The sequence below is a fragment of the Monodelphis domestica genome, chromosome 3, assembly GCF_027887165.1.
Source record: "Monodelphis domestica isolate mMonDom1 chromosome 3, mMonDom1.pri, whole genome shotgun sequence".
In the NCBI taxonomy this organism is placed as follows: domain Eukaryota; kingdom Metazoa; phylum Chordata; class Mammalia; order Didelphimorphia; family Didelphidae; genus Monodelphis; species Monodelphis domestica.
In genome coordinates, this window is record NC_077229.1 from 61,420,324 (window position 1) to 61,444,923 (window position 24,600).

Below are 24,600 nucleotides of genomic sequence, written 5' to 3' on the forward strand. Positions count from 1 at the left end.
TCTCATTTCTTGGGGGAAAAAAAAGTTACCTTTTTTCTCAGTAATTTTTGAACCAGAAGCTTGCAAATCAGAAATACTGTCCTCAACACAATTAAATTTTTTAAAAGTTAATTCTAACATCTTTTTAAAATTGAGAAATGATATATTTAGGAACAAACCTTGACAAAGGCTCTGGGCTGAACTCTGTGAAGATGCTGAAGGTTTGTGCTGGAAATCTTTCTGCTATAGAAAAAGAACACGATTAACAATGAAAATTATTTCACACACAAATTTTTGAGCTGCATTCTATTAAATAAGCATAACCATCATTGTATCATTTTCTACAAACATCAATAAATTTAATCTCCTTTCAAGCTCGTTTATTTTCAAATTTTACTAGCTCTTTCCTCATTTACCAACTCACATTTAAATTCAGGATAACTTGTTTTCTAGTAACTAGTCAAGACAACACTAATAAAATTTTAGCAATAATGGAGAATTAGCAAAGATTTCTGACTCGAGACACTTAAGTTTAAGGCAACACTAAGATTTGATACTTCATAGAGGGGCACTTTAGCAAGTAAAAAGAGAAGAAATTGATTTCCAAGTACTTCACATTTTAAATAATATTTGATATTTTTAGAATCAGGAATCAATCAGTGATTTATCTTGATTGGATAGTAGCCTAAAACTAAGTCATAAATATACTGAGTAGGGCATATAACTAATCTTTGGTGAAAGGTTATAAGCCACAGTTTGGAAATAAAAGGTCTGAAAATTTTAAACCTAGAGTTCTCTTTGGAAAGTAAGAACCTAGTCCAACTAAATAAACTTTAAAGAACAAGAGGAATGTTTGGAGAATGAGGTTTTTCAATAATCCAATTTTATGGTTCACCTAGGTTTAAATGTAAAAGTCATTTTAATTTCAACTTTCCTAGTTGAAAATCTTTTACTAGGGGACATCTAGATAGCTCAATGGATAGAGAGCTGGGGCTGGAAATGGGAGGTCCTGGGTTTATCTGATTTATCTGGGCTGAGATACTTTCCAGCTGTGTGACCCCAAGGAAGCCTAGCCTTTACCATTCTTCTGCCTTGGAACCAATACTCAGTAATTATTCTAAGACAGAAAGTAAGAGTTTAAAAAAAGAAAACTTTTTGCTACTAAATGTCCCATGAGAGCAGGGGCTCTGTCTTAATATTCACTATGCCCTATAGTGGCTTGTACATAGCAAGCACTCATATTTTAAAAAATGAAATGGAAATTCAGAAGATGTTTCAAGACCTTACTCTCAAGTAAATGATGTATGCTGCCTAATAACAGCTACCTCCTGTCATTCTGGTAATTCTGAAGAATTTCCTGTCAAAGTCTAAAGTAGCAATTATCCATGCCTGACATCAGTAGCTACTCCTTTTAGGGGTGACCATCCTTAAAATAGATTCATAAAATAGACACACTTAATGTCACAAAACATTATTAATTTCCATTATTGGAAATAGTAATAAAATACTTTTAGTCCACATAAGGCTTTTATTTTAGAACAGGAACTGAAATATCTTTGCAAATATTTCCTCATGCATCTTAACATCATTCTTGAGAGATGCTGGTGGAAAAGCAGTCGTTAATAGATCAATGTTAACTTAGAGGGAGGGCACCTCTTGAGTGCCCCAGGGATCCTGTATACTTCATCTTGGATGAAGACAGAGATGGCATGCTCAGCAGACTCATGAGGCATGACTCACACAATGGATAACAAAACCAAACCCCCCAAATATCTATGAGAAGCCAAATCAAGTTAGATGAAATTTAAGAGTAGGGCTAATCACAAAGTTTTACACTCAAATTCAAGCAGTGGTACATGCTTAAGATGTTAAGACAATCAGCTGATTTTTCATAAGAAAAAGATCTGATAATTTTAGGGAATTGTAAGCTCCTGGGGTCATCAGTGTGATACAATAGCCTAAAAAAGCTAGAGCTCTCTTAGAATTCATTAACACTCTACTCTGTCCTAATTGAATCACACCTAGAGTACTGTCGTCAGTTCTCTGAGTAAAATCTTAAAGAAGGACATTGACAAGCTGGACTGCATGCTAAGCAGCAAGCAGTATGATAAGGGGATAGAAGATCATGTCCTCTAACCTGAAGAATCAGCTGAAAGAAGTAGGGATATTTTGCCTAAAGAAGAGATATTTAAAGGGCAGATGTGAAAGCTCTGTCCTCACGTAGGAAGAAGGATTGAATTTTTCTGGCTTCAGATGTCATAACTAGAACAAATGAGTAAGAGTTGAAGAGAAAGAGATTTTGGCTAGATTTAAGACTTCCTGATTAGAGTTGTCTTAGAGTGAGCCACCTGAAGAGATAAGCAGTTCCCTAGCAACAACAATCTTAAAACAGAGCTTGGATGGCCACTTCTCAGGTATTTTATGGAGGAACCTTGAGCAGGTATGCATGTTAGAAAGTATGTTTCAAATTTTAAGGACAGGGAAATTCTGGGAGATGATAAAGTCAATGCTGAGATCAGGCACCAAGCTCTATTTTTAATTCACATGTATTATTCTAGTAATTTATATTATATCTAATGTTTAAGTTGAAATTATCTGTCAATTATTTTCTCCAGAGAAGAGCTAAGTTTAAAACCTACCTTGAGTTTATTGCTATTACTGCAGTCGGCCAGTAAATTCTTACAATTCTTATGAACATTCACTGCACAGTCTGAAATTTTTAAAAAAAGTCTAAATTATTCCATAATATCAGTCCATAAAGGAAGCAGTTATTTTTCAAAATTAAGGGAGAAAGAAGGAAAAGTCTAATATTTTAAATAAAATCCCACAATCTTCACTAAAGATAAACATTTATAAAGCAATGTTACTGGTTGAGCCACCCAAAGAACAAAGAACAACATTCTTGGCATGAAACTAGTTAGTCATATAACATGACTTCAAAGTGCAAATGAGGCATAAACTCATTCTTCAAATACAAGAGATTTCTGTATGATAAAAATAATGACCCTTGGACAAGATCACAAATCTATTTAACAAAAAGTTCACCTGTATTATATCAGTTAAAAGTTGCTCCTTTTTAAAAAAATTAAGGTGAAAAGCTGAACCCACATAAACAGGAAGGTTCTAAAACACAATTTTTCCTCTGGTCAAAGAATGAAGCTAACAAAATTTCCCCTAATTTAGGCAAAAAACTATATGACTGGGCATCAACTATGTTAAAACCTAAATAACCCAAAATGCTTGGGGGAATAAGAAATTCGGCTCCAAACTCCAAAAATCACACCTATTTCTTCCTATTTCATTCCTTCCATTACAATCAAAGCTCTCATTCTCTCAGAAGCCATTTCAACTAAATTGTTAAGAGGAAAGCACTTCACCTGAATGACTTTACATTCAGGTGTGAAGTCATTCAGGTGTGAATGATTCAAGGTCCCTCAATCAAAAGAACCTCTAACAGGAAAATTCTGGACAGCACAACAGGGAGGAAAACATAGGGAGGTTTTTAGGGAAGCTCCATGAAGCTGCTCTTGTTTTCTTCTTTCTCTACTTCTGGTCCCACAGATTCTCTAGCTCCAAATATTTTCAAAATGGTTCCTATGGCAGTGAAGAGCTCTTGGTTGTCATTTTAAAGTATGAATGACTTGAAAGTAGAGAGATGTCTATATTTTGTGTTCCACATGATTGACCATTAAACCAAAATGTCTGTACTTATACAATGACAAGCACAGGATCAAAAAAATATCCATACAGAGTTTTGGACTATTTGCACCAACTTAGGAATTGATTCAATACAGATGAAAATTTTAAAACCAGGCATTAAAGGCAGCTAGGGAAAAAAAGTTATTTTACTGAAAAACACTCCAGAATTCTAATTGAGTTGTACTGAGGCTCATATTGCCTTCCTACCTAACATGAAAAAGTTTTGGGGCAAGTCATTCCATACCTACAAAAATCTTCCAAAACATCCGTATCAATTCTCAGTGAAGAAAATCAAGAACCTAACAGAAACTAATTTCTCTTACAACAAAAAGCAGGCGGTTAAAAGAGGAGGAAAACACATTACAAAACCAGAGGAAAACCTGTCTGCCCTCAAGGAACTAGGGAAATTATTCAAGGACACTGCATCAGTGTAAAAGGAAACCTGAAATAGTATTAAGGTCAATGAGATCAACAAAGGCCTATTACTGGAAGGCAATATCTGAATTCCTGCCCAAGGACAAAGTTCACTGACACTAATTTTTCCAAAACACCATGCTACAATAGGAAATAAAATAACTGGTTCTTTTAAAGAGCATTAGACCTGACTGTTCCCTCCTGGAGAGAAGGGCTCTTATTCCAAACAAATCTGAACTATTAATGGGGATCGTTTGCCAGCTTAACCTGGTTCTTTTAGTCCTAATTCCAAAGGTGGGTCTAGAATGTAAATAACAAAGCATGCCTGTAAGTAATGTTATTTCCAGTAAGTGGAAATAAAGTTTATAACTTTAACCAATAGTCTTCAACAGTGCAAAGTCAATGGCGCAAAGGAATCTCGGGGAACTTAAATAGCCTGTTCAAAGAAAACAGGCCCAAGGGTTGGTTTGGGGGCATCTTAAACTTCCAATACTTCTTGCAATACTGGTTCTAATATAAAAGAAGTTAGCACAATAATCTTATATAAGGAAAATTCAAGAATCTATTCTTTTTGTAATTGTATTGGTCTGAATTTTAATATACAGTATTTAAACAGTACTGTATCTAATCTCCATGGCTAGAGGAAAATTACTAACATAAAAGCTGGAATACAGCTTTAAATTCTCTTACAGTTTCTAAGTCAATTTACAGTGAATGTCAATTCTCAAAGCACACCACTGTCCTTGTCATTAGTCCTCAAGCTGAAGATGAAATCAGTTAATTATTGTCACTACAACAAAGACTTTCAAATATTTTAAAGCATCTGTTTAATATACTTTAATAATCAGGGTGTAGAGTTGTTCTTACCTTCCAAACAGATGCTGAAGGCTCTCCAGACATAAAATCTAACAATACTATAATGCCACCACTTTATTTTTTATAACATTTTATACCTTTCAAAGTGCTTTCACATATTACATCTCACATTTGTGGTCTAAGGCAACGGTGATGTCACAGAGTTACATAACTAATAAAAAGATATTTCAGTAAGAAGGCAGAGCAGGTCTAAAATTAAAATAATCCAGATATATCAAAATCAATTCTATGGGGGGGGGGGGGGTGAAGAAAAACCCTTCAAGTACAAGAATCTAGCTTAATTATAAGGAGTTAGGCAATAGAAATATATTATCACCAGTGAGTTATTGGTATCTAGCCTAAATTTTTTCTTGCTGAAAATTAAGCCCATTTTCTTTTGTTCTAGTTTAAATTCAGTTCAACAATTCCACAAATAATTTTAAGTACAAAGCACTATTCCAGGGGCTGTGAGGTGGGAAAAGCAGATCAAGACTCTAAACACCTCTCAAGAGACACAAAAAGACAAAAATCAATGTGTAGCCTTGGGCAAGTCATTTCAATATAGACTTCAGTTGACTAATCCATAAAATAAACCAGCTGTTCTAGAAGACATTTGAATACTGCTTCACATCTCAAGATCTTTAACAATGACCAGGGAGGGAGATATTATTGGTATTATTCTCATTTTACAGATGAAGAACTAAGGTTCAAAAGGTTAAATGATCTTTCTGAGGGCACAAACATAGTTAAGAGGGAGCAGATTTTGAATCTCAACTTCTGATTCCAAGTCCAGCATTGACAATCTCTCTATGGCTAACTCTCGCGGGGGGGGGGGGGGGGGGGGGGGGGGGGGGAGCAGCTAGGATTAAAACTCACCCAAGTGGATAGACATTAGTGTAGCTTTCAGACAATAGTTATGACAGAGAGATTAGAGCACAGGCCTGGGGCTAAGGCTATATGCAGGAAGCCTTCAATGTCAGGCAGAAGAATCTGGATTTTCTCCTCTAGGTCAGGGTTTCCCTATCCTGTTTTGTATAATATATATTTGCAATATGAATATGTAAATGAACCTCAATTCAATATTTACTAAATGCCTACCAAAGCCAATGCAACTGTTTGATGTGGGGATGTAAAGATAAATTTAGCCCAGAACCTGCCCTCAAGGACCTCACCGAAAACAATTAGAATTAGACAAACCATAAAAAGTTTGAGAAATAAAACAATATTGGGCCCCCTAAAGTTGGGAGTCAGCAAACAGCTCCCCATGTATGTTTTTTTTGTTCCAATGTTAAGGCAGGAATGATTTTTACCTTTTAAAAGGCTGGTTTAGGGACAAGATGGCTCAGTGGATAGAGCAGCAAGCCTGGAATAGAGAGGACCTAGGTTCAAATCTGATCTCAGACACCTCTTAGCTGTGTGACCCCGGGCAAGTCTTTTAACCCTGTTTGCCTAGCCCTTGAACTTCTGTCTTAAGAGTTGTTACTAGGACAGATGATAAGAATTTGTTTAAAGTGATGTTTTATTGTAACTTAAAATGTAAAAACCATAGGGCTACATTGGGTCCTCAGCTATTCTAATAACCCCCTGCCCGAAAATATTAAAATTAAGCTTTAGTTCACATGGCAAATTTTGGAAATGAAGAGATCTCATTTCCCCATATCAATCCAACATTTTCCAATCCAACTTTCATCCAACGGATATCACCTACTGTCACCTCTGACTTCTCATCAAGAATGGCAATGGTCCCATCGAGCTTTCAGGTTCAAAAGTTTACCATGGCCTAATTAATCTAAGAGATTGCTGCAGTCAATGTGGAGAGCAATATAGGATGAACATGATACTGAAAAATTAAAATTAATTTCGAAGCAGTGTGAAGGGTGGATTAAAGTGGGAGAAATTAGTCCTTCAAAATATCTCTCACAGTCCTAAGGAGTCGACTAAAAAACTAGTTGAAATAATTAATAACTTTAGCAAAGTTGAAGGATATAAAATAAATCTACACAAATCAATAGCATTTCTGTATATTACCAACAAAAGTTCAGCAACAAGAGATAGAAAAAGAAACCCCATTTAAATTAATGTTAGATATTACAAAACACTTTACAAAAATAAAGTCAGATCCAATATGATAAAAATGACAGTCCGACCTAAATTAAAATTTACTCATTCAGTGCCAAACCAATTGAATTGTCAAAAAATTCTTTTATAGAACTAGGGAAAAAAAATAAAATCCATATGGTAAAACAAAAGATAAAGACTATTAAGGAAATCAATTTAAAAAAATGTGAAAGAAGATAGCCTAGGAATACCAGATATCAAGCTGTAATCAAAACAATTTGGTACCAACTAAGAAATAGAACAGTAGATCAGTGGAAGAGATCAGGTACATGATATATAGTAGTAAATAACTAGTTATTTGGTGTTTGATAAATCAAATCCAGAGATGCAATCACTATTTGACAAAAACGGCTGGGAAAACTAGAAAAAAGATATGGTAGGGCCCAGATATAGACCAACATCTCACATGCTATACCAATGACAACAAAACTTTTAGAGATGGAGTGCCAGGCTAGATGTCCCTCAAGTGCCATGGTCCACCCTCCATAGCAACTAAGTGCTGTGCCCACAGGGAAGGGAGAAAGTGCTCCCACTGGGCTACTGGGCAGAGGGGCGGGTGAAGTGAGGAATGTCTTCAGCTAATGTAGAGAGGGGGAGAGGGAGTAGTTCAAATGCTCTGCTTCCCTCTAGCTCTGCTACCTATGAGTCACCCACCTTATCCCATTGGGCTGCTGAATAGAGGGATGGGTGATGTGAAAAAATGTCATCAAACACAATGGAGAGGGAGAAAGGAAGCATCTCTGTCCAAGTTCCTCTGCCTTTCTAGTAATGAACTCTGGGGATGGGAGATGGGGTAGGGGGGCCATCTTTGGCACCTGTGCCATAGGTTTGCCACCATTGCCCAATGGATACATGATTTAGATATCATCAGCAATTTAAAGGAGCATAGAATTGCCTTCCTGTCAAACCTATGGATAAGGGAAGAATTTATGATCAAACAAGAGACAAAAAGCATTATAAAATGTAAAATAGATAACTTTTATTATATTAAACTAAAAAGATTTTGCACAAACAAAACCAATACAACCAAGATTAGAAGAAAAGGAGAAAGCGGGGGGGGGGGGGGGGGGATTTTTATAACAAGAATCTAATAAAGAACTTATTCCTCAAATATATAGAGAACTGAGTCAAATGCATAATTCAAATCATTTCCCAAATGATAAATATTCAAACAATGAACAGGCAGTTTTCAGATGAGTAAATCAAGGTTATAAATTATCTCATGAAAAAAATGCTCTAAATCGCCCTTAAAGAAATGAAAATTAAAACAACTCTGAGTTATCACCTCACACCTACCAGATTGGCTAATATGACAGAAAAATCAAGTAATAAGTGTTGGAGGGCATGTAGCAAATTTGGGACATTGATGCATTGCTGGTAGAGTTGAGAACTGATCCAACCATTCTGGTGATCAATTTGGAACTATGCTCAAAGAGCTTTAAAACTGTGCATTCCCCTTGACTCAGCAATACCACTACTAGGTCTGTATCTCAAAAGAGATTTTATAAGGGGGAAAGGACTTGTTTGTGCAAAAATATTTATAGCAGCTCTTTTTGTGGTAGCAAAGAATTAGAAACTGAGAGGCCATCCATTAATAGAGGAATGGCTGAACAAGCTTTGTTATGTGATTGTTATGGAATACTACTGTGCTATAAGAAATGATATGGGGGCAGCTGGGTGGCTCAGTGGATTGGGAGGCCCTAGGTTCAAATTTGGCCTCAGACACTTCCCAGCTGTGTGACCCTGGGCAAGTCACTTAACCCCCATTGCCTAGCCCTTACCACTCTTCTGCCTTGGAACCAATACACAATATTAACTCCAAGACAGAAGGTAAGAGTTAAAAAAAAAAAGAAATGATATGGGGGGCAGTTGGGTAGCTCAGTGGATGGAGAGCCAGGCCTAGAGATGGGAGGTCCTAGGTTCAAATCTGGCCTCAGACACTTCCCAGCTGGGGCAAGTCACTTGACCCCCATTACCTAGCCCATACCACTCTGAACCAATACACAGTATTGATTCCAAGATGGAAGGTAAGGGTTTAAAAAAAAAATGATATGGATGATTGGAGAAAGACCTGGAAGGACCTATATGAACTGATGCAAAGTGAATTGAGCAGAACCAAGAGAACATTGTGCACAGTAACAGTAATATTATATGATGAACATTTATGAATGAATTGGCTATTCCTAACAATATAGTAATCCAAGAAAACCCTCAAGAATTTATGATGAAAAATGTCATCCACCTCCAGAGAAAGAACTGGAGTCTGAATGCAGCCCCAACATACTATATTTCACTTTCCCCCCCACTTGTTCAAGTTCTTTTACAAAAGGATTAATAATAGAAAGAAGTTTTACATTATTACACATGTAAAATCTATAACAGATTGCTTGCCATCATCTCAGGGAGGAGAAGAATTTGGCTCAAATATCAAGAAAATTAAGGTTGATTTTTTTTCATGTAATTGTGTTAAAAATATTAATAAAATTTTTTTTAAATGCCTCTCACATTCATTCCCACTATCATCAATCTCAGCCAGTGGTGTCAAACGCTAATAGAAAAAGAGCCATTAATCTATACATGAGAATCCCAGTGGGGAATACTGGCAGTTCTAAAATACAATGTTTTAATGAATTTTAAATTTTGTTAAATATTTCCTTATTACATTTTAAACCAGTTCCATTCCCTATTGCTGCATGCTTCTGAGCTGTGTTTGACACTACTCTAAACCACTATCCCACACCTAGATTAAGATAAATCTCCCTTTTTTTTTTTAAATGTTCTCTGATTCTAGTAGCAGCTCTCCTCACAGCTGAATCTACCTAACAAAGATTTACAGTCAATGCAAGCAAGATGATTTCAGAAAAAGCTGCAGGAAAGATCTGCAGGAACTGATGCAGAATGAAATAAACAGAACTGGAAGAATGTTGTACACAGTAACAGCAATATGGCATGATGATCATCTGTGTAAACTTGGCTACTCTCAGCAATGCAATGATGAGAAAGAATTGTTGGAGTCATCTTTCACATCAGTGTTTATTGTTTTATTTTGGATTTTTGGTTATGTATGAGTTTCCTCTTATAACAATGACCAATTCAGAAGTGTTTTTGCATGGCAATAAAAATAAAATTTTTTAAATTAAATTAAATAATTTTTTAAAAACCCAAATATAGTTAATGACTATTTTTTCCCATAAGGAAGTCTACATCCTCCCAAAGCCCTTCCACAATTTAGTCCTATTCCAATTATCTAAGCTTATTCCTATTACTCTCCAAAGTAAAATGTCATGGCCAGACAGTCTGTCTGGAAAAAGTATATGGGGATTTCAAGACAATAAGCTCCGTGAGTCAAAAGTATGATAAACCTACATTTTTGTCACTTCTATTCATTGCTTCTAATTCTGACTTTTGGGAGAGAAACAAGGAAAACACATGCAATCCCTCTTACATGTGGCAGTCTTTCTAATACTTAAAAAGAGCCACTATGTTCCATCCCTCTCAGACTTCATTCTGTGCCAAACATCCCCAACTGCTTCAACCAATCCTCATATGGCATGACCTCAACATTCCAACTGTTTTCCCTTGGAAACTTTCTCAAGCTTATCACTGTCCTTTCTAATGTCCTAACCTGCCAATACTCTTCCAGTTCCTGACTGTCACTGTTAGCTCTCCTTCCCAGCTTTGTCTCATTTACAAACTTAAGAAGCACACGCCATCTATACCTGTAACCATGTCACTGACCAAAATGTTACAGTCAACCAACCCTCACAACTCCACTTGGGACCTCCTTCTAAGATGACAATGGGATCAATATTGTAGAGTCATAAGACCCAAACTCAAGACCCAGCTCTGCCACTTGCTACTACATGATCTTGGGTAAATATCTCCAGGCCTCAACTTCCCTATTTGCTAAGTGAAGACACTGGAATTTGTGATCTCTTAGAATTTCTGATTCAGTATTTATGATCTGATGTCAAATTACTGAGGACTTTTTAGAACTGGCCATCCACATGTTCTGGATATACCTTACTGTACCACTTACTATCTAGCCTACCTCTTTCCACCTTTTCCACAAGAGGAGTAGGACACTAATGATATGCTAAAATTTAGGTAAACTATATCATTAGCATTTCTCTAATTTAGTTTAATAAACATCAAAAAAGAAAATGAGGTTTGTCTGGCATGACCTGTTCTTGATGAAGCCAAGCCCACTCTATGTGATCACTACTACTTCCTTTCCTTAAAGTTCACTAACCATCCCTTTAGTGAGGTATTCTAGCATTTTACCAAGAAACAAAATGAAGCTAGCATGTAGATTCCACTCTCTTGCAATTTTCAGAAATTAGGTTATTTACCCTTCTTCAGTCTTAGCTCTTCCATTCTCTATAATCTTTCAAAGTAGCTTAATGATCTTATAAAAAGACATGCACAAAAATAAAACAGGATGGAAAGATACAGAGGTGTGGCAATCTTTACCAAGTAGAAGTACCAACCCAATGAAATCACATAGCCAGTAAAGTATGTATAATAGAGTTTTGTAAAAACTTGCATTCTAAGAATGTTTAGAGAATGGTTCTTCTCCCTTACGAGGGTCTAACCTCTAGACTAGATGACCTTGAAGGTTCCTTCTGGCTCTAAACCACATTCTGGGATTCTTCTATTGTTTTCTAAACTATGTATGAGCAAAAGTAAAAATATAACCTTGCCTGACAACACTTTCCAAGTTTTATATTTCAATGTAATTGTACAAAATGCAAATAGCTCTAACTGTAAGCTATATATACATCATTATTCAGGAGCCTTAAATATGGAATTAAGCTCCATTTAGAATAACAGACAAAAGTGAGCTTCATATTATGGAGAGAGGAGGAGGAGACTTTAGGCCTCCAGGCTCCTCAGCTACTATCTGAGTTACTTCACAAACATTTCTCCCACATGCAGGGATAGTTGGCCTTTGCTTACTGTATTCCACCTGGCAGGACTAAAGCTGCTACCAAATTGTTTTATAAATGGAGAAATGGGTTTCAGTGCTTATCAGTTCCTAGAAAGAGCCCAGTTTTCATAACAAAGCAGCAAAGACACTTGGTTTTTCTAAACTATTGTTGCTATTCAAACATGTCTGATACCATTTGGGGTTTTCCTAGCAAAGATTTTGGAGCAGTTTGACATTTCCTTCGACAGCTCATTTGACAAATGAGGAAACAGAGACAAACAGGTTTAACTGACTTGCCCAGGGTCACACGGTTCTTAAGTGTCTGAGACTGGTTTTGAACTCAGGAAGATGAGTATTCCTGATTCCTGGCCTGGCATTGTATCCACTAAGTTACCTAGATATCCTTTCTCATAATCATAACACATTTATACAGCACATTAAGGTTTGAAAAAGGTTTTGCATCCATTATCTCATTTAATCTTTAAAATTGCCACCCCCCATTTGTCATTATTTAAGACACAGATCAAAATAGCTAGGATGTTATAAAGACTGCACTAAAAAATCAAGATAATAGAAAGATCTCCAAAACAGAGAGAATGAAGTGGTAGCTATGCGTCATTATCAAGGCATGTCAGCCATGTGACAGGTGAACATTCCAGGAGAGTGTAGCATGTCCTCTGATGGCTCTTATCCCGACAATTATTGACTCTGTCATAACTAGAATGGCTACTTCTAACAGGAAAGAAAATAGTGCCTATGGATAAGGAAAGCTACATGCCATCTCCTTAAGGTGGGCTTCCTAGGCAGAAGCCTGCGGGACTCTCAAACTAGGAAAGAAAAAGAAAAAATCCCTCTACACATGCTCGTAAGGACTTTAAAAATGGATGAGATGGTTACACAAACACATTCAGAGAGGGAGTTGGGATGATCTGCCCATAGATACACAGCAGGTAAGAGTTATAAGGAAGGACAAGTTGGACTATAGTTTTTCTGGCTCTGGGTGTAGTACTCTGTCATTAACTTAAACTCCTGAATAAGCCTAGGAGTGGGATAAGTGCTAGATTTGGAAAAATGGATTCCAATCTAGGCTCCAACAGTTACTGATTGTATGGTTTGGGGTAAATCATTTGACCTCTTTGGGTATCAATTTCCTCATCTGCCAACTAGAAATAATATAGCCTAAAATTAGATACACTCATAGATTTACATATGTATCTTTGGGCAAGTCACGTCATCTCCATGATCCTTCTGTAAAATGCTCATCTGTAAAATGAGGATGCCTGTATTGCCTGCCTCACAAGATTGATATATAGGCACTGTGAAACCCCTAAAGTACTACAGAAAGCGAATTGCTACCTCCCTGTCCATTACAAGATTACTGCTCACAAATGAAATATGTTCCATGATCTGCAAAATCACCTCTAGGTAAATTTTAATACCTTTCTCTACCACCAAGAAAAATACCAACTCCCTCACGTCCAGTCACATAAAAGGGAAAGGACAGGCGTGAAAGATGCCTTCAAAACTCTACTATGATGTACAAAGGGGCTGAGGGGAAGAATGTTGTTCAATTTGCACTTAGAAGCCCTCTGAATTATACAATAAGTCACTCATCTAAAAGTCTCAATTTTGGGAAAGTTCTTCTGAAGAATACATGGGAAGAACACAGAAAGAAGAAAGGAAGCAAGAAGCAGCACAGCAGGATGGAAGAAGCAACAGGTTCCAACCCGACATTCCCAAAGAAGACAAAATACAAAGGTTGGCTAGGCAATGGGAAGACAGATACACTCATGCTAGGTTAGTGGAATTGGTCCATTTGTTCTGGAAAACAATTTGGAAGAGGAAGATTTTTATTTAACTGGTACAGAGCAAAGTAAGTAGAACAAGGGGAACAATTTACATGAGGGTCACACTAATGCAAAAGACTTGAAAACTCTGATTAATGCAGTACAAAATCATGACCTCAAAAGACTTGATTGCAAAGCATTGAGTCCAACCCTCCTAGATAAAGAAACTGAGGCTCCGAGATATTAAGTGAGTTGATAACATTTATTAAGTGGCCACTGTGCTAAATTCTGGGGATACAAAAGGAGGCAAAAGGCAGTTCCTGCCCTCATAGAGCTCACAATCTTATAAGAGAGACAACAAATAAAGAAATGTACTCAAGCAAGCTAAATTCCGAACAAACAGGAAGTTAATAAGGGAAGGCAGTAGAATTAATAAAGTTTTCTTGTAAAAGGGAGGATTTTAGCTCAGACTTTGGCCAGAAGGCAAAGAGAAGGGAGAACATTACAGGAGTTTTATTACAAGTGTGGCCTCAAAACAAATTACTTTTAACTTCTTGAAGCCTCAGTTTCCTCATATTTAAAATGACTGACCTCTAAGGTCCCTAAATCTTATGATCTTAGATAGGCAAGAGAACTTAATAAAGTGGAAAGTACACTGACCTAGGAATTAGGAGTCCTAGGTTCAAGCCTTGATGTTGACACCAAACTATCTAACCTTAGTTTCTCTCCATAAAACTAGAAACCTCTAAGAGTAGGAGAAATTAGGGTTGGGGAAATCTTAGCTGAAATCCAAAGATCCTGTCCAAATCTCATTATATCATTATATTTATCTCATTATATTTATATATTATATTCTAACTAGATAGATTTCATTATAACGATAAATCATACTAAAATCTTTTGGCCAAGACCAAACACTCATTGTTCATTATATAGCATATAGATGCATCTTATCTAAATCTGTCATATTGCTTAGTTTCCCACTATACTTTAGAAGTTGGCATTTTTTTTTCCTGCTAAGAATAGGCAGATCAAATATTACTGGTAACAAAGCCCTGGTTTCTGTCATTCTCAGAACCAAATATATTCTTGGAGACACCAATTAAAGTTTCAATAATATACATACACACACCTTGAAGTTAAAAAAAAATCAAGGCCTTAGAATATGAGATTCTTAAGAATTAGAAGATACTTTAGAGGCCATTTATTTCAGCCTCCTCTTTGACATAGAAACTTGCTTTGCAATTTTCCAAGTTTCTTCTGATTGGGTTGGATTTTTGTTTCTTTAATTACAGCAATTCCTCCCAATAAAAGTTAAACTGTAAAAACTGCAGGTTAATCCTGAACTATGCCTGGTTTCCTCAAAATCATGGCCAACCAGGGTGACCCCACATTCAGCTTTGGGAGTCCTGTCTTCATAAAGTACATCAAAACACATCTGGATCCCAAACAGGTGGTGCTGACACTAGACAAACCTCCTGCCAAAAAGCCAGCTCAGAATCTCAGAATGTGGAGGAGAGAGAAGAGAGGACAGGGTGGGCAGCTCCCACTGTTGTGGTTAATGGGAGTGGCAGCAGTAACACACTTTTGAAATATCATACCTTCAGGCAGAAAGACTCACAGACTTGATATTCAGACTGTTACACTGGCTCCACCAATATTTAAAGGAATACCACTATTGCTCCATCTGCCTTCTCTTTTCACCTTCCTTTCACAGCCACTCTTTTCTAACTCATAAACCCTCCAATCAATCCCAATATTCTATAGACAATATTCCTATTCCTCTCTACTTTTTACATAAAACATCTAAATGAAAAGTTCTGTTCAGGTGGAAAATCTACTACACCCGAGCTACATTCCCAGCATCCTTTTAAGTTATGTACTCATTTTACATATGGAGGCTTGGGAGATAAATTTGGCTGAGATCCACGCTGCAGGGCTCTTTTTTTGGGAGCTTGTGCTTTTGGTAAAGTGCTGCAGGTGTGAGTCTCTGGCTCTCTTTGCTCTGATCACTTGACTGAAAGAATCCTTTTTCTTTTCCTTCTCTTTTGATTATTATTAAAATCCTACAGTTCTAATCTTGAGGCATTTTTTTTCATTCACCTAAATCTGATTAACCAAAGCACAGGGTCTTTAAGCCCTTTGATTTAGTGGAAACTGTACTACACTTAGTCAAACACCTTGGTTCTATCTCAGCCATTCACCCTCTGTGACACCTTGGTCAAGTCACTAAGCTTCCATGCCTAAGGACCTTCGTTCTGCTACACTTCTCATTACACCTGGGCACTGTCTGATCCCTAGGCCAGGAATGCACTCTCTCACCTCCATCTCTTAGCATCATCCCCAGAACCCTTTCAAGCTCTGCTCAAGGGCCACCTCCTAGGAGAGGCTGTTCCTTATCTCTCCCTTTTCCCAGTGGCTGAAGCCTCTCCCCAATACTTTGTATTTATTTGTGGGGATACAGGTTGTTTTCCCAGAAACGATCAAAACTCTTTGAGGGCAAGAACTGTTTCCTTTTAGCAATGTCACATATTCAGTAGGTGCTAGAAGAATGAGAGATCCACATTTTCCCACCAAACTCCTCCCCCATCACCTCACCCTTTCTTTCTTAGCTGAGGTCCCACCACCTCCTTCCTGATTCCACAACCCTCAGAATCCTGGCCTCAAACTTTTCCCAATAGAGGGATTTCAGCTTTGGAATTCCTGACCTGTCCCAAAGTCTCATCCCAACCAACTTGGCCTCCAAATCCTCCCTCTCAGGCAGATACTTGCCCTTTCTTTTCCTTACTCCAAGCCTCTGTACATCTAAGTCAGGACCTCTTTTTTACCTCTTCCCCATCTACATCCCTGACCCCTCAACCCAATGAACCCCTCACCTTTACTCTCCTGACCTCTTTTGCTCTCAGACCCAGTCTCTCTCCTAAACTTTATTACCCAGTCTTACCTCTAAATCCCTCTCCACCTCCAGACTCCAAGCATTTTTCCTGGCTTCCCCATACTTGGAATGCTTCCCCCCATTACTGGGTGGCTCCTGGCTTCTTTGAATACCAGTGAAAACCTCACCTTCCAGTGCCTTCGGTAAGCTAATTCTCTCCAATTATCCTTTATACACCTTGTACATACAGACTGTTTGCTGTCTCTTCATTAGACTGTGAACTCCATAAGAAGTGGACTAGTCTATTGCCTTCCTTCCTATTCTCAACTTAATAAATATCTATTGACTAACTCCTCCAAACCCTCTTCCTTAATCCAGCCACCCTTCTCAATAGCTCTGACTCTCTCCAGGGCACAAATTTTTCTGTACCTCCACAGCTTCCTGCCCTCCTGAGCCTGGGACCCCAGTCCTCATATACCCTTTTGGATTCCCTCCAAGGGAATCTCCAACCTCCAAGGTCCTAGTCCCTCTGTATCCCAAGAGTCTTCCCATCCCCAAAGTCCTAGCCTCTCTGTGCCCCCAGACTCCGTGCATTCTCAGTACTCTGAACGAATTCCCCAGCCCCCCTACCTGCCTAAACCTAGGCTTCAGACCCTCTGCACTCTCCAGGGCACTATCCCCACTGTACCCTGCACCCCCTGCTCTCCTAAACCAGAGGCCCAGCACCCCTAAACCTCCCTGCATCCCAGCTCCCTGCCCTTTCTGTGCCCTGGCCCCCCTGAACATCCTGCACCCCGCCCCGCCCCAAGTCTAGGGCCCAGTCCCCTGAACCCCTGGAGCTCTCTGCACCCCAAAACTCTGCCCCCTTAAGCCTGGGGCCCAGCCCTTCTGAACCCTCTCTATCACCAGCCCCTCTAAGCCTAGATCCCAGTCCTCCTGAATACCTGGAACTTTCTGCACCCCGGTCCTCTGTCCCACTAAATCTGGGGCCCAGCCCCCTTGAGTTCTCTGCACCCTAGCCTCCGGCCTTCCCTGAGCCCCAAGCCACAGCGTCCCCGCCCCCGAGCCCTCTGCACCCTAGGCCCGGCCTCGCCCGGCCCGCCCCCGGCCCCTGCCTCCTCCCAGGACGCTGCCGGCCGCCGCCCAAAGAGACTTACCAGGGCTCGCCGCCGCCGCGAAAATGAGCACCCTCACCACCCCACACCACCACAGAAAGCAGCTGGACCCAGGACAAGGAGCAGCGACGGACTTAGAGCCGGAAGGGGACGCCGGCCCGCGCCCTCTGCGCAGGCGCCGGGCCGTGGGGAGGGCGGGGCCCGGGCCCACGTGATCCCTGGTGTCCCAGCGCCCCGGGGCTGGTGCGGGAGTCTTGTAGTCTGTGGCCCTGAGTCCGAGAGCTGGGCGAGAACTCCCCGAAAGGAGTGGAGTAGGGTTCCGCTCGCCTGGTCTCCTACTCTCCCTCTTGCACGCGCCACCCTTCCGGGGCTGGGCACGAGATTGGGGTCCACTTCACGCCAAGCTTATCCCTCCCGAAGTGAGAAGGGTCCCCTCAATTTTCCCGCGGAAGAAACTGAGGTTCAGGCTCACGGGAGCATGCAAGGACTCACTGCTGAAACTCAGCTTCTGGGGTTATGAAAGGGGCAGGACTCACCTCAAATGAGATTATTTAAATCTGCTCTGAAAATTGTTAAGTACTCTAGAGCCCTGGACCTGAGTTTGAATCCTGTCACTTCCCCTCTGTTTTCCTTATTCCCCTGGAGAAGGAAATAATTTGAAACCACTATTGGGGGTCAGGGGAAAAATCAGACACGACTGACCAACCAGCATTGACCCGGCTCAGAGAGAAAACAGAGTGCATACAGATAGCATCTCCCCAACGGATCCTACTCCTGGAGAGGCATCCATTCGAATGTGGAAAGAGGCCCTTAGAGTGGCCCAAGGAGGAAGGGAATGGGAAGTCCTGTGTGGATTTAGCTGGAGGAAGAGTGAAGCCTGGTTGCTGGAGATTTGCTGATTGGCATCAGAGCCCAGCTTCCTAGGGACAAGGTTAGGGGGTAAGAAGGTGGCTGAGGAGCAGGAAGAGATAGGACTGATGGGGACAATAATGACACCTATCAGACCAAGGTGTGGTGAGGCTCAAATGAGAGACTCTTAGGAATGCATTTTGCCAAGCCTTGAGCTAGAGCTCTACCTCTTTTTGTAGAAACATTTTACTTTAATATCTATTTTAATCTAGTCAAAACTATTTTAATCAACAGACATTTATTAGGTACCTACAATGTGCCAGGAAACAGAAAAGCAAGAAAAACAGCTCCAAAGGAGATGACATCTAGTTAAATGCTACCTGTTCATCTAATGGGGCTAGCTATGTGGTTCAGTGGATAGAACACTGGGCCTGGTATGAAGAAAACTTATCTTTCCCAAGTTCAAATTTAGCCTCAGACACTACTTCTTGTGGGACCCTAGGTAAGTCACTGAACCCTATTTGCCTCAGTTTCCTCATCTGTAAAATGAGCTGGAGAAGGAAATGACAAACCACTTCAGTATCTTTGCCAAGAAAACCCCATATGGGATCATAGAAGAGTCAGACACAACGGAACTGACTGAACAACAAATAATTTAATGGGGTGTGAGAGGTGAATCTGTGAAAGCAACTATGTGCAACAAAGATAGATACAGGATAAATTGAGACAGTCAATTGTGGGAAGGCTTTAACATTAAGGAAGATCAAGGAAGGCTACTTATATGGATATGAAGAAGGAGAGAAAATACCCAATAGGAGGTTTTCTAATTCAAGGAACAAGCAGGGTGGAAAAAGACTGGTAAAGTTGGAGGGGTCAGTTTGAAAAAGAGCTTTAAAATTCAAGCATAAGATTTTATATTTGATAATGGAGACATCTTACCTTCAGAAGGAGGAAGGAAGGAAGAAAAAGAAAAGCAGAAAAGAAGGAAGGAATGAAGGAATAATATCAAATTAAAAGAAAAGATAAAAAATGAAAAAATGACATTCTAAGCAATCACAACAATGCCAAACCTATGTACTTAAACTGCTGAATGAAAACTGAGAACTGGTATATGGGTAAAGAACCAGATTCCAACAATCACTATTTTTTGGAGATGTTTTAAAAGTCACCTGAATGAAGACCCTAGAAAATAATTCAAGGACCTAACAATCTCCTTGCCAAGGACAATATTCAAAACCTGGCATAGGGAAATCTATCTAAAAGAAAACCACTGAAATTGTAAGCTCTTCCTCTTGTTTTTGTTTTTTTCACAATTTCATGGACACTAGAGACATTCATTATATTGTAAGCTCTTTGAAGGCAGGGGCTGGTTTTTTTTTTTACCTCTTTTCGTATCTCCAGAGTTTAGCACAATACCTGGCACATAGTAGGCACTTAATAAATATTTATTGATTCATTGATTAACCTTGGAAGCATTTGGCTATTCATCTGTGATATTTCACTCTTGGCAAATGACATCTACCTCATTTTCTGGGCATTAATGTCCCTACTGACATCTTTCATGCCATTTCTGATGCACAAGTCATATATGTGCTGCATCCTACTGACATGAATCTTTCCATTGCCCTTTGGGGTCACCTACAAATTTGATTGATTGTAGGCTAGCACAATTGAGGTAAGGGAGAACAGAGTCTAAATCTAGCCTCAGACACTCACCAGTGGTATCATTTGGGCAAATCACTTAATATCTCTTAGCCTCAGTTTCCTTCTCTCTTAAGTGGGATTATTGTAGTATACACCTCCCAGAGTTATGAGCATAAAATGAGGTATTTGTAAAGTGCTTTGCAAACTTTACAATGCAACATAAAAGTAGCTATTTGGAGTAGTAGTATCAAATACTAGTTGCGTGATACTAGGCAAGTCATTTAGTTCTGTTTGCCTCAATTTCCTCATCTGTTAAAATGAGCTGGAGAAAGAAATTGCAAACCACTCTACATCTCTGACAAGAAAACCCCAAAATATATTCATGAAGAGTCAGATATGATTAAACAACAACAAAAGAAATAGTCTCTCAGGCAGGATTTGAACTCCATTCTTCTTTATCTCAAATGCTGTATCCATTGTGCCAGCCCAGAATCAAACTTGTAGTCCATTTGGAATAGACTGCTTTTGGTTCAATCTAACATTTATTTAGCATTACCTATTTATAAAGCATAGAAAAAAGTATTGGGAAAGAATCAAGTTTAGATAAGACATAGTTCTTATAGAGTTCATAGGGCTCTCCATCTAGTAGATGAACAAGACACTACTATGGATAGATGCTCCCATGATTCAAAGGTAAATGGATCAGTGAATTGAGAGCCAAGCCAAGACACAAGACAAGGTCCTGTGTTTAGATGTGGTCTCAGAAACTTCCTAGCTGTATGACCCTGAGAATTCAATTAATCCCCATTGCCTAGCCCTTACTGCCCTAGAACCAATACACAGTATTGATTTTAAGACAGAAGGTAAGAGTTTAAAAAGAAAAAGTCCACAGAAAGATTCATTTTGGTAGGATGCAGCATATACATGACTTACACTCAAGAAGTAGCATAAAAGATGTCAGCAGAGACATTGAAAGGAGAAATGAAAAGTAGGTGAACCAGTCATTTGCCAAGAATGAGGGATTTTACAGATGGACACTCCAATTGCTTTCCTTGGTGTCTATGAAATGGTTTTTTGTTTGTTTTTGTTTTTTAACCCTTATCTTCTGGGGCAGCCAGGTGGCTCAGTGCCTATTGATTCTCCTTACCTTCTATCTTAGAAACAATACTAAGTATCAGTTCTAAGGCAGAAGAGCAGTAAAGACTAGGCAATGGGGGTTAAATGACTTGCCCAAGGTCATACAACTAAGAAGTGTCGGAGGTGTCCATGAAATTGTGAAAGAACAAGAAAAAGCTTTCAGTGCCTTGGGCGGGCTTCTTTGTGCCAAGTTAGAATAAGAATCTTTTAGGACAAAGAGGCATGGAAAGTTGTGGTCAGCACTGGTGGAAAGGAGCAGCCACATAGATGAGACTAGATCATGATTCTCTCATGGTACTTACTGGAGCATCTGTCTGCCTGAGTCATCTGCCTTTTAGCCAAACCCTTCTAGATGTATGGTCTGCTGCAATTAGAATATGAACTCCTTGACAGCAAAAATTGACTCAGTTTTCTATTGGTGCTCTCTCTAGTCCTTAGCACATAATTAAGGGTTAATAGATGCTTTTTCATTCATGAACTCATTAATTCCTCACCAACTCCCCCTGCTGGAGCAAGGCCCTAGGCTCTTCACTAATGATAGGTATGGGGGGTCAGACAGGAAGGTCAATAAGAGTGGCTGTATATCTGTGGGAATTATCCTTTGGGGCATTGTGTATGACTAATTATATATTAAGTTTAACTTGCCATCAGATGTTTTTCAGTCTGTGGCAGATGGTAAGAAACTGGGCTGAAATGGCTTTGCTGGCAGGTCAGAGGGAGAAGCTGCTGCTGAAGGACCAGGAGTGGGCAGGAGGGGAGGAGGGGATGCCAGCTTCAGCCCTTAGTTCCTAGCTCTCAGTCTCTGACTCCCAAGCTGGGTTCTATGGGAAGAAAAATGTCTGCTGCCAAGAGATTATAAATTACCTGGCATTTATCTAGCCTTTACTCATCTGTTGTTCAGTTGTGTCCAAATCTTTGTGACTCCATTTGAGTTTTCTTGGTAAAGACATCAGAGCGGTTTGCCATTTTCTTCTCCAGCTCATTTGACAGATGAGGAAACTGAGGCCAACAAGATTAAGTAACTTCCCTAGGGTCACACTGCTATTAAGTAACTGAGGCCAGATTTTAAACTCAAGAAGATGAAATCCATCCACTTTACCACCTATATACCTGCATCTTACTCATCCATAGATATGTTCTACCCTCCCAGGAGAACATAAGCTCCTTGTAAGTAGAGATTGTTTTGTTTCCATCTTTGTAAGCCCAATGCTTAGCACAGAGCCTTGTCTAGAGTAGGCACTCCAATAATATTTGCTGAATTGTTTAGAATTGGATCATAGCATATTAGAGCTGGAGGGAACCTTAGAGATCATCTAGTCCCATGATGCCGAACCTATGGCACACATGCCAAAGATGGCATGCAGCACCCTCTCTGTAAGCACACTCACCCTCTCCCAGCAGAGCTGCTCCCTTCTCCCTCTCTACCATGCCTCCTTGCCTTTCTGTGCTTATTCCCCCCCCTTCCTTTCTTCATCCCCCATCTGGAACTAGGGGCTACAGTGGTGGGAGGTGGAGGCCCTGCCCCATCCCCTAAAAGATCTAAAAAATCTTCCCTTTTGTTCCTTCCAGGCCAGCTGCTAGTCTGGGGGGGGGGTGACCCTGCCCCCTGCTCCCACCTTACAGCCCAATAGGCAGCCCCACTCCCAGCACAGCCTGCAAGTCTGGGTGTACCATTGTTATGCAAATATAATCAGCTTAAAAGGTACTTAGGTTGCATCTCGGTGACGGAGCTAAGTAGAGGCCTCTTAGGACTGCATCTGAATTGAACTCAACAAAGACTTGCACCCCATGTTGTAAAAAGAAGCTGCCTCCTCCCCACCCCCAGCCTTCACCCACCCTCCTGACCCTACTAGTTTTCTCCAGCCAAACGAAGCATGGCAGCAGCTCCCTCACTCACCACCCTGGAGTGGTCGAGTGTTGCAGCAGGTCCCTACAGCCACAGGAGGCAGCCTTCCCCAGGTTACAGGCCAGTTAGAAGTATGGCCCTTGCCCCTAAAGGGCAGGGAGAACTTGTTCTGCACCCCCCCACACCCACCCCCCCACACACACACACGGCACAACATGTGGTTTCCATGAGGTTCCCCAATACTTATCTAGTCCAATAAGTACATTTTAACAGAGAAGGAAATGAGGAAGTGATTTGCAGTGGAAAGAGCCCTGAATTTGAAGTCAAACCTCTTAATTAGTTTGAATCTCAACTCTCACTCAGACAAATTACTTCCCTCCTCTGGGCTTCAGTTTCCTCACTTGCAATATGAGAAGATTTGACTAGACCATCTCTAACTTTGTCTTTAATCTTAGGGGGAAACTGAGGAGGATATCATTACGCAAATGTGTAAATAAAAGGTCAATATCCAGTCATTTGAGATGGTGGAAGAACAGAACAGACAGTCAGTCAACAAGTGCCTACTATGTGCTAGGCACTGTGCTGAGCACATATCAAAAGAGGCAAAAGCCAGTCCCTGCCCTCAAAGAGCTTACAATCTAGACGGAGTGTTTTGTTTGTAGAACAACCAGAAGGCCAGTGTTACTTGATCAAAAAGTGCCAGGGAATAAAGTCTAAGAAGACTGGAAAAGGAGGAGGGACCAGGTTATGAAGGGCTTGAATGCCAAACAGAGGATTCATTTTTGCATTTGATCTTAGAGGCCATAGGGAATCATAAGAATTTTTTGAGGGGGTGACATGGCCAGACCTGTTTTAGAAAAGTCTCCTTAGTGACTGACTGGGAGATGGATTGGGATGGGGAGAGGTTTGAGGCAGGCAGACCCACCAGCATCTCCTGTAAGAGTCTAGGCATGAGGTGATGAGGGTCTGCACTAGAGGGGTGACAAAGTGAAAGAAAAGAAGGGAACGTATTTGAGAGATGCTGCAATGGTGAAGTCAATAGGTCTTGACAACCAATTGGATATGGGGCGGAGGGACAGTAAGAGGTAGTGAAGAATCCAGGATGACTCCTAGGTTATGAGCCTGAGGGCCTGAGAGGATGATGTTTCTCTGAAAAATAATAAGCCAGTTAGTGGGGAGGTGGGGCAGGTTCAGAGAAAGATAATGAGTTCCATCTTGGATATATCTACCAGACATCCAGTTCAAGAGGCCTAAAAGGCAATTAGAGATGCAAGTTTGGAGGTCAGCAGAGAGGTTAGGCCTGAATAAGCTCAGCTCAGAGATTATCATCAAATACATGGGAGCTGATGAGA

At 40.0% G+C, this 24,600-nt stretch overlaps 1 protein-coding gene across 9 annotated transcripts in view; it reads right to left on the minus strand.

Annotated features, from left to right (window-relative positions):
• Nucleotides 1-24,600, minus strand: part of ARHGEF18 (Rho/Rac guanine nucleotide exchange factor 18) — a 122,821-nt gene that overhangs the window by 42,487 nt on the left and 55,734 nt on the right. For 3 of the 9 annotated variants that reach the window (XM_056821995.1, XM_056821994.1, XM_056821992.1), the window contains 2 exons: nt 2,619-2,689; nt 159-222 (listed from right to left, as the gene is read on the minus strand). In XM_056821995.1, coding sequence (XP_056677973.1) covers nt 159-222; nt 2,619-2,689 — 135 coding nt within the window. Of the gene's footprint in view, nt 1-158; nt 223-2,618; nt 2,690-17,814; nt 17,963-24,600 lie in introns of those variants that run through there. The other 6 variants (XM_056821998.1, XM_056821996.1, XM_056821999.1 and 3 more) reach the window with 5 other exon arrangements.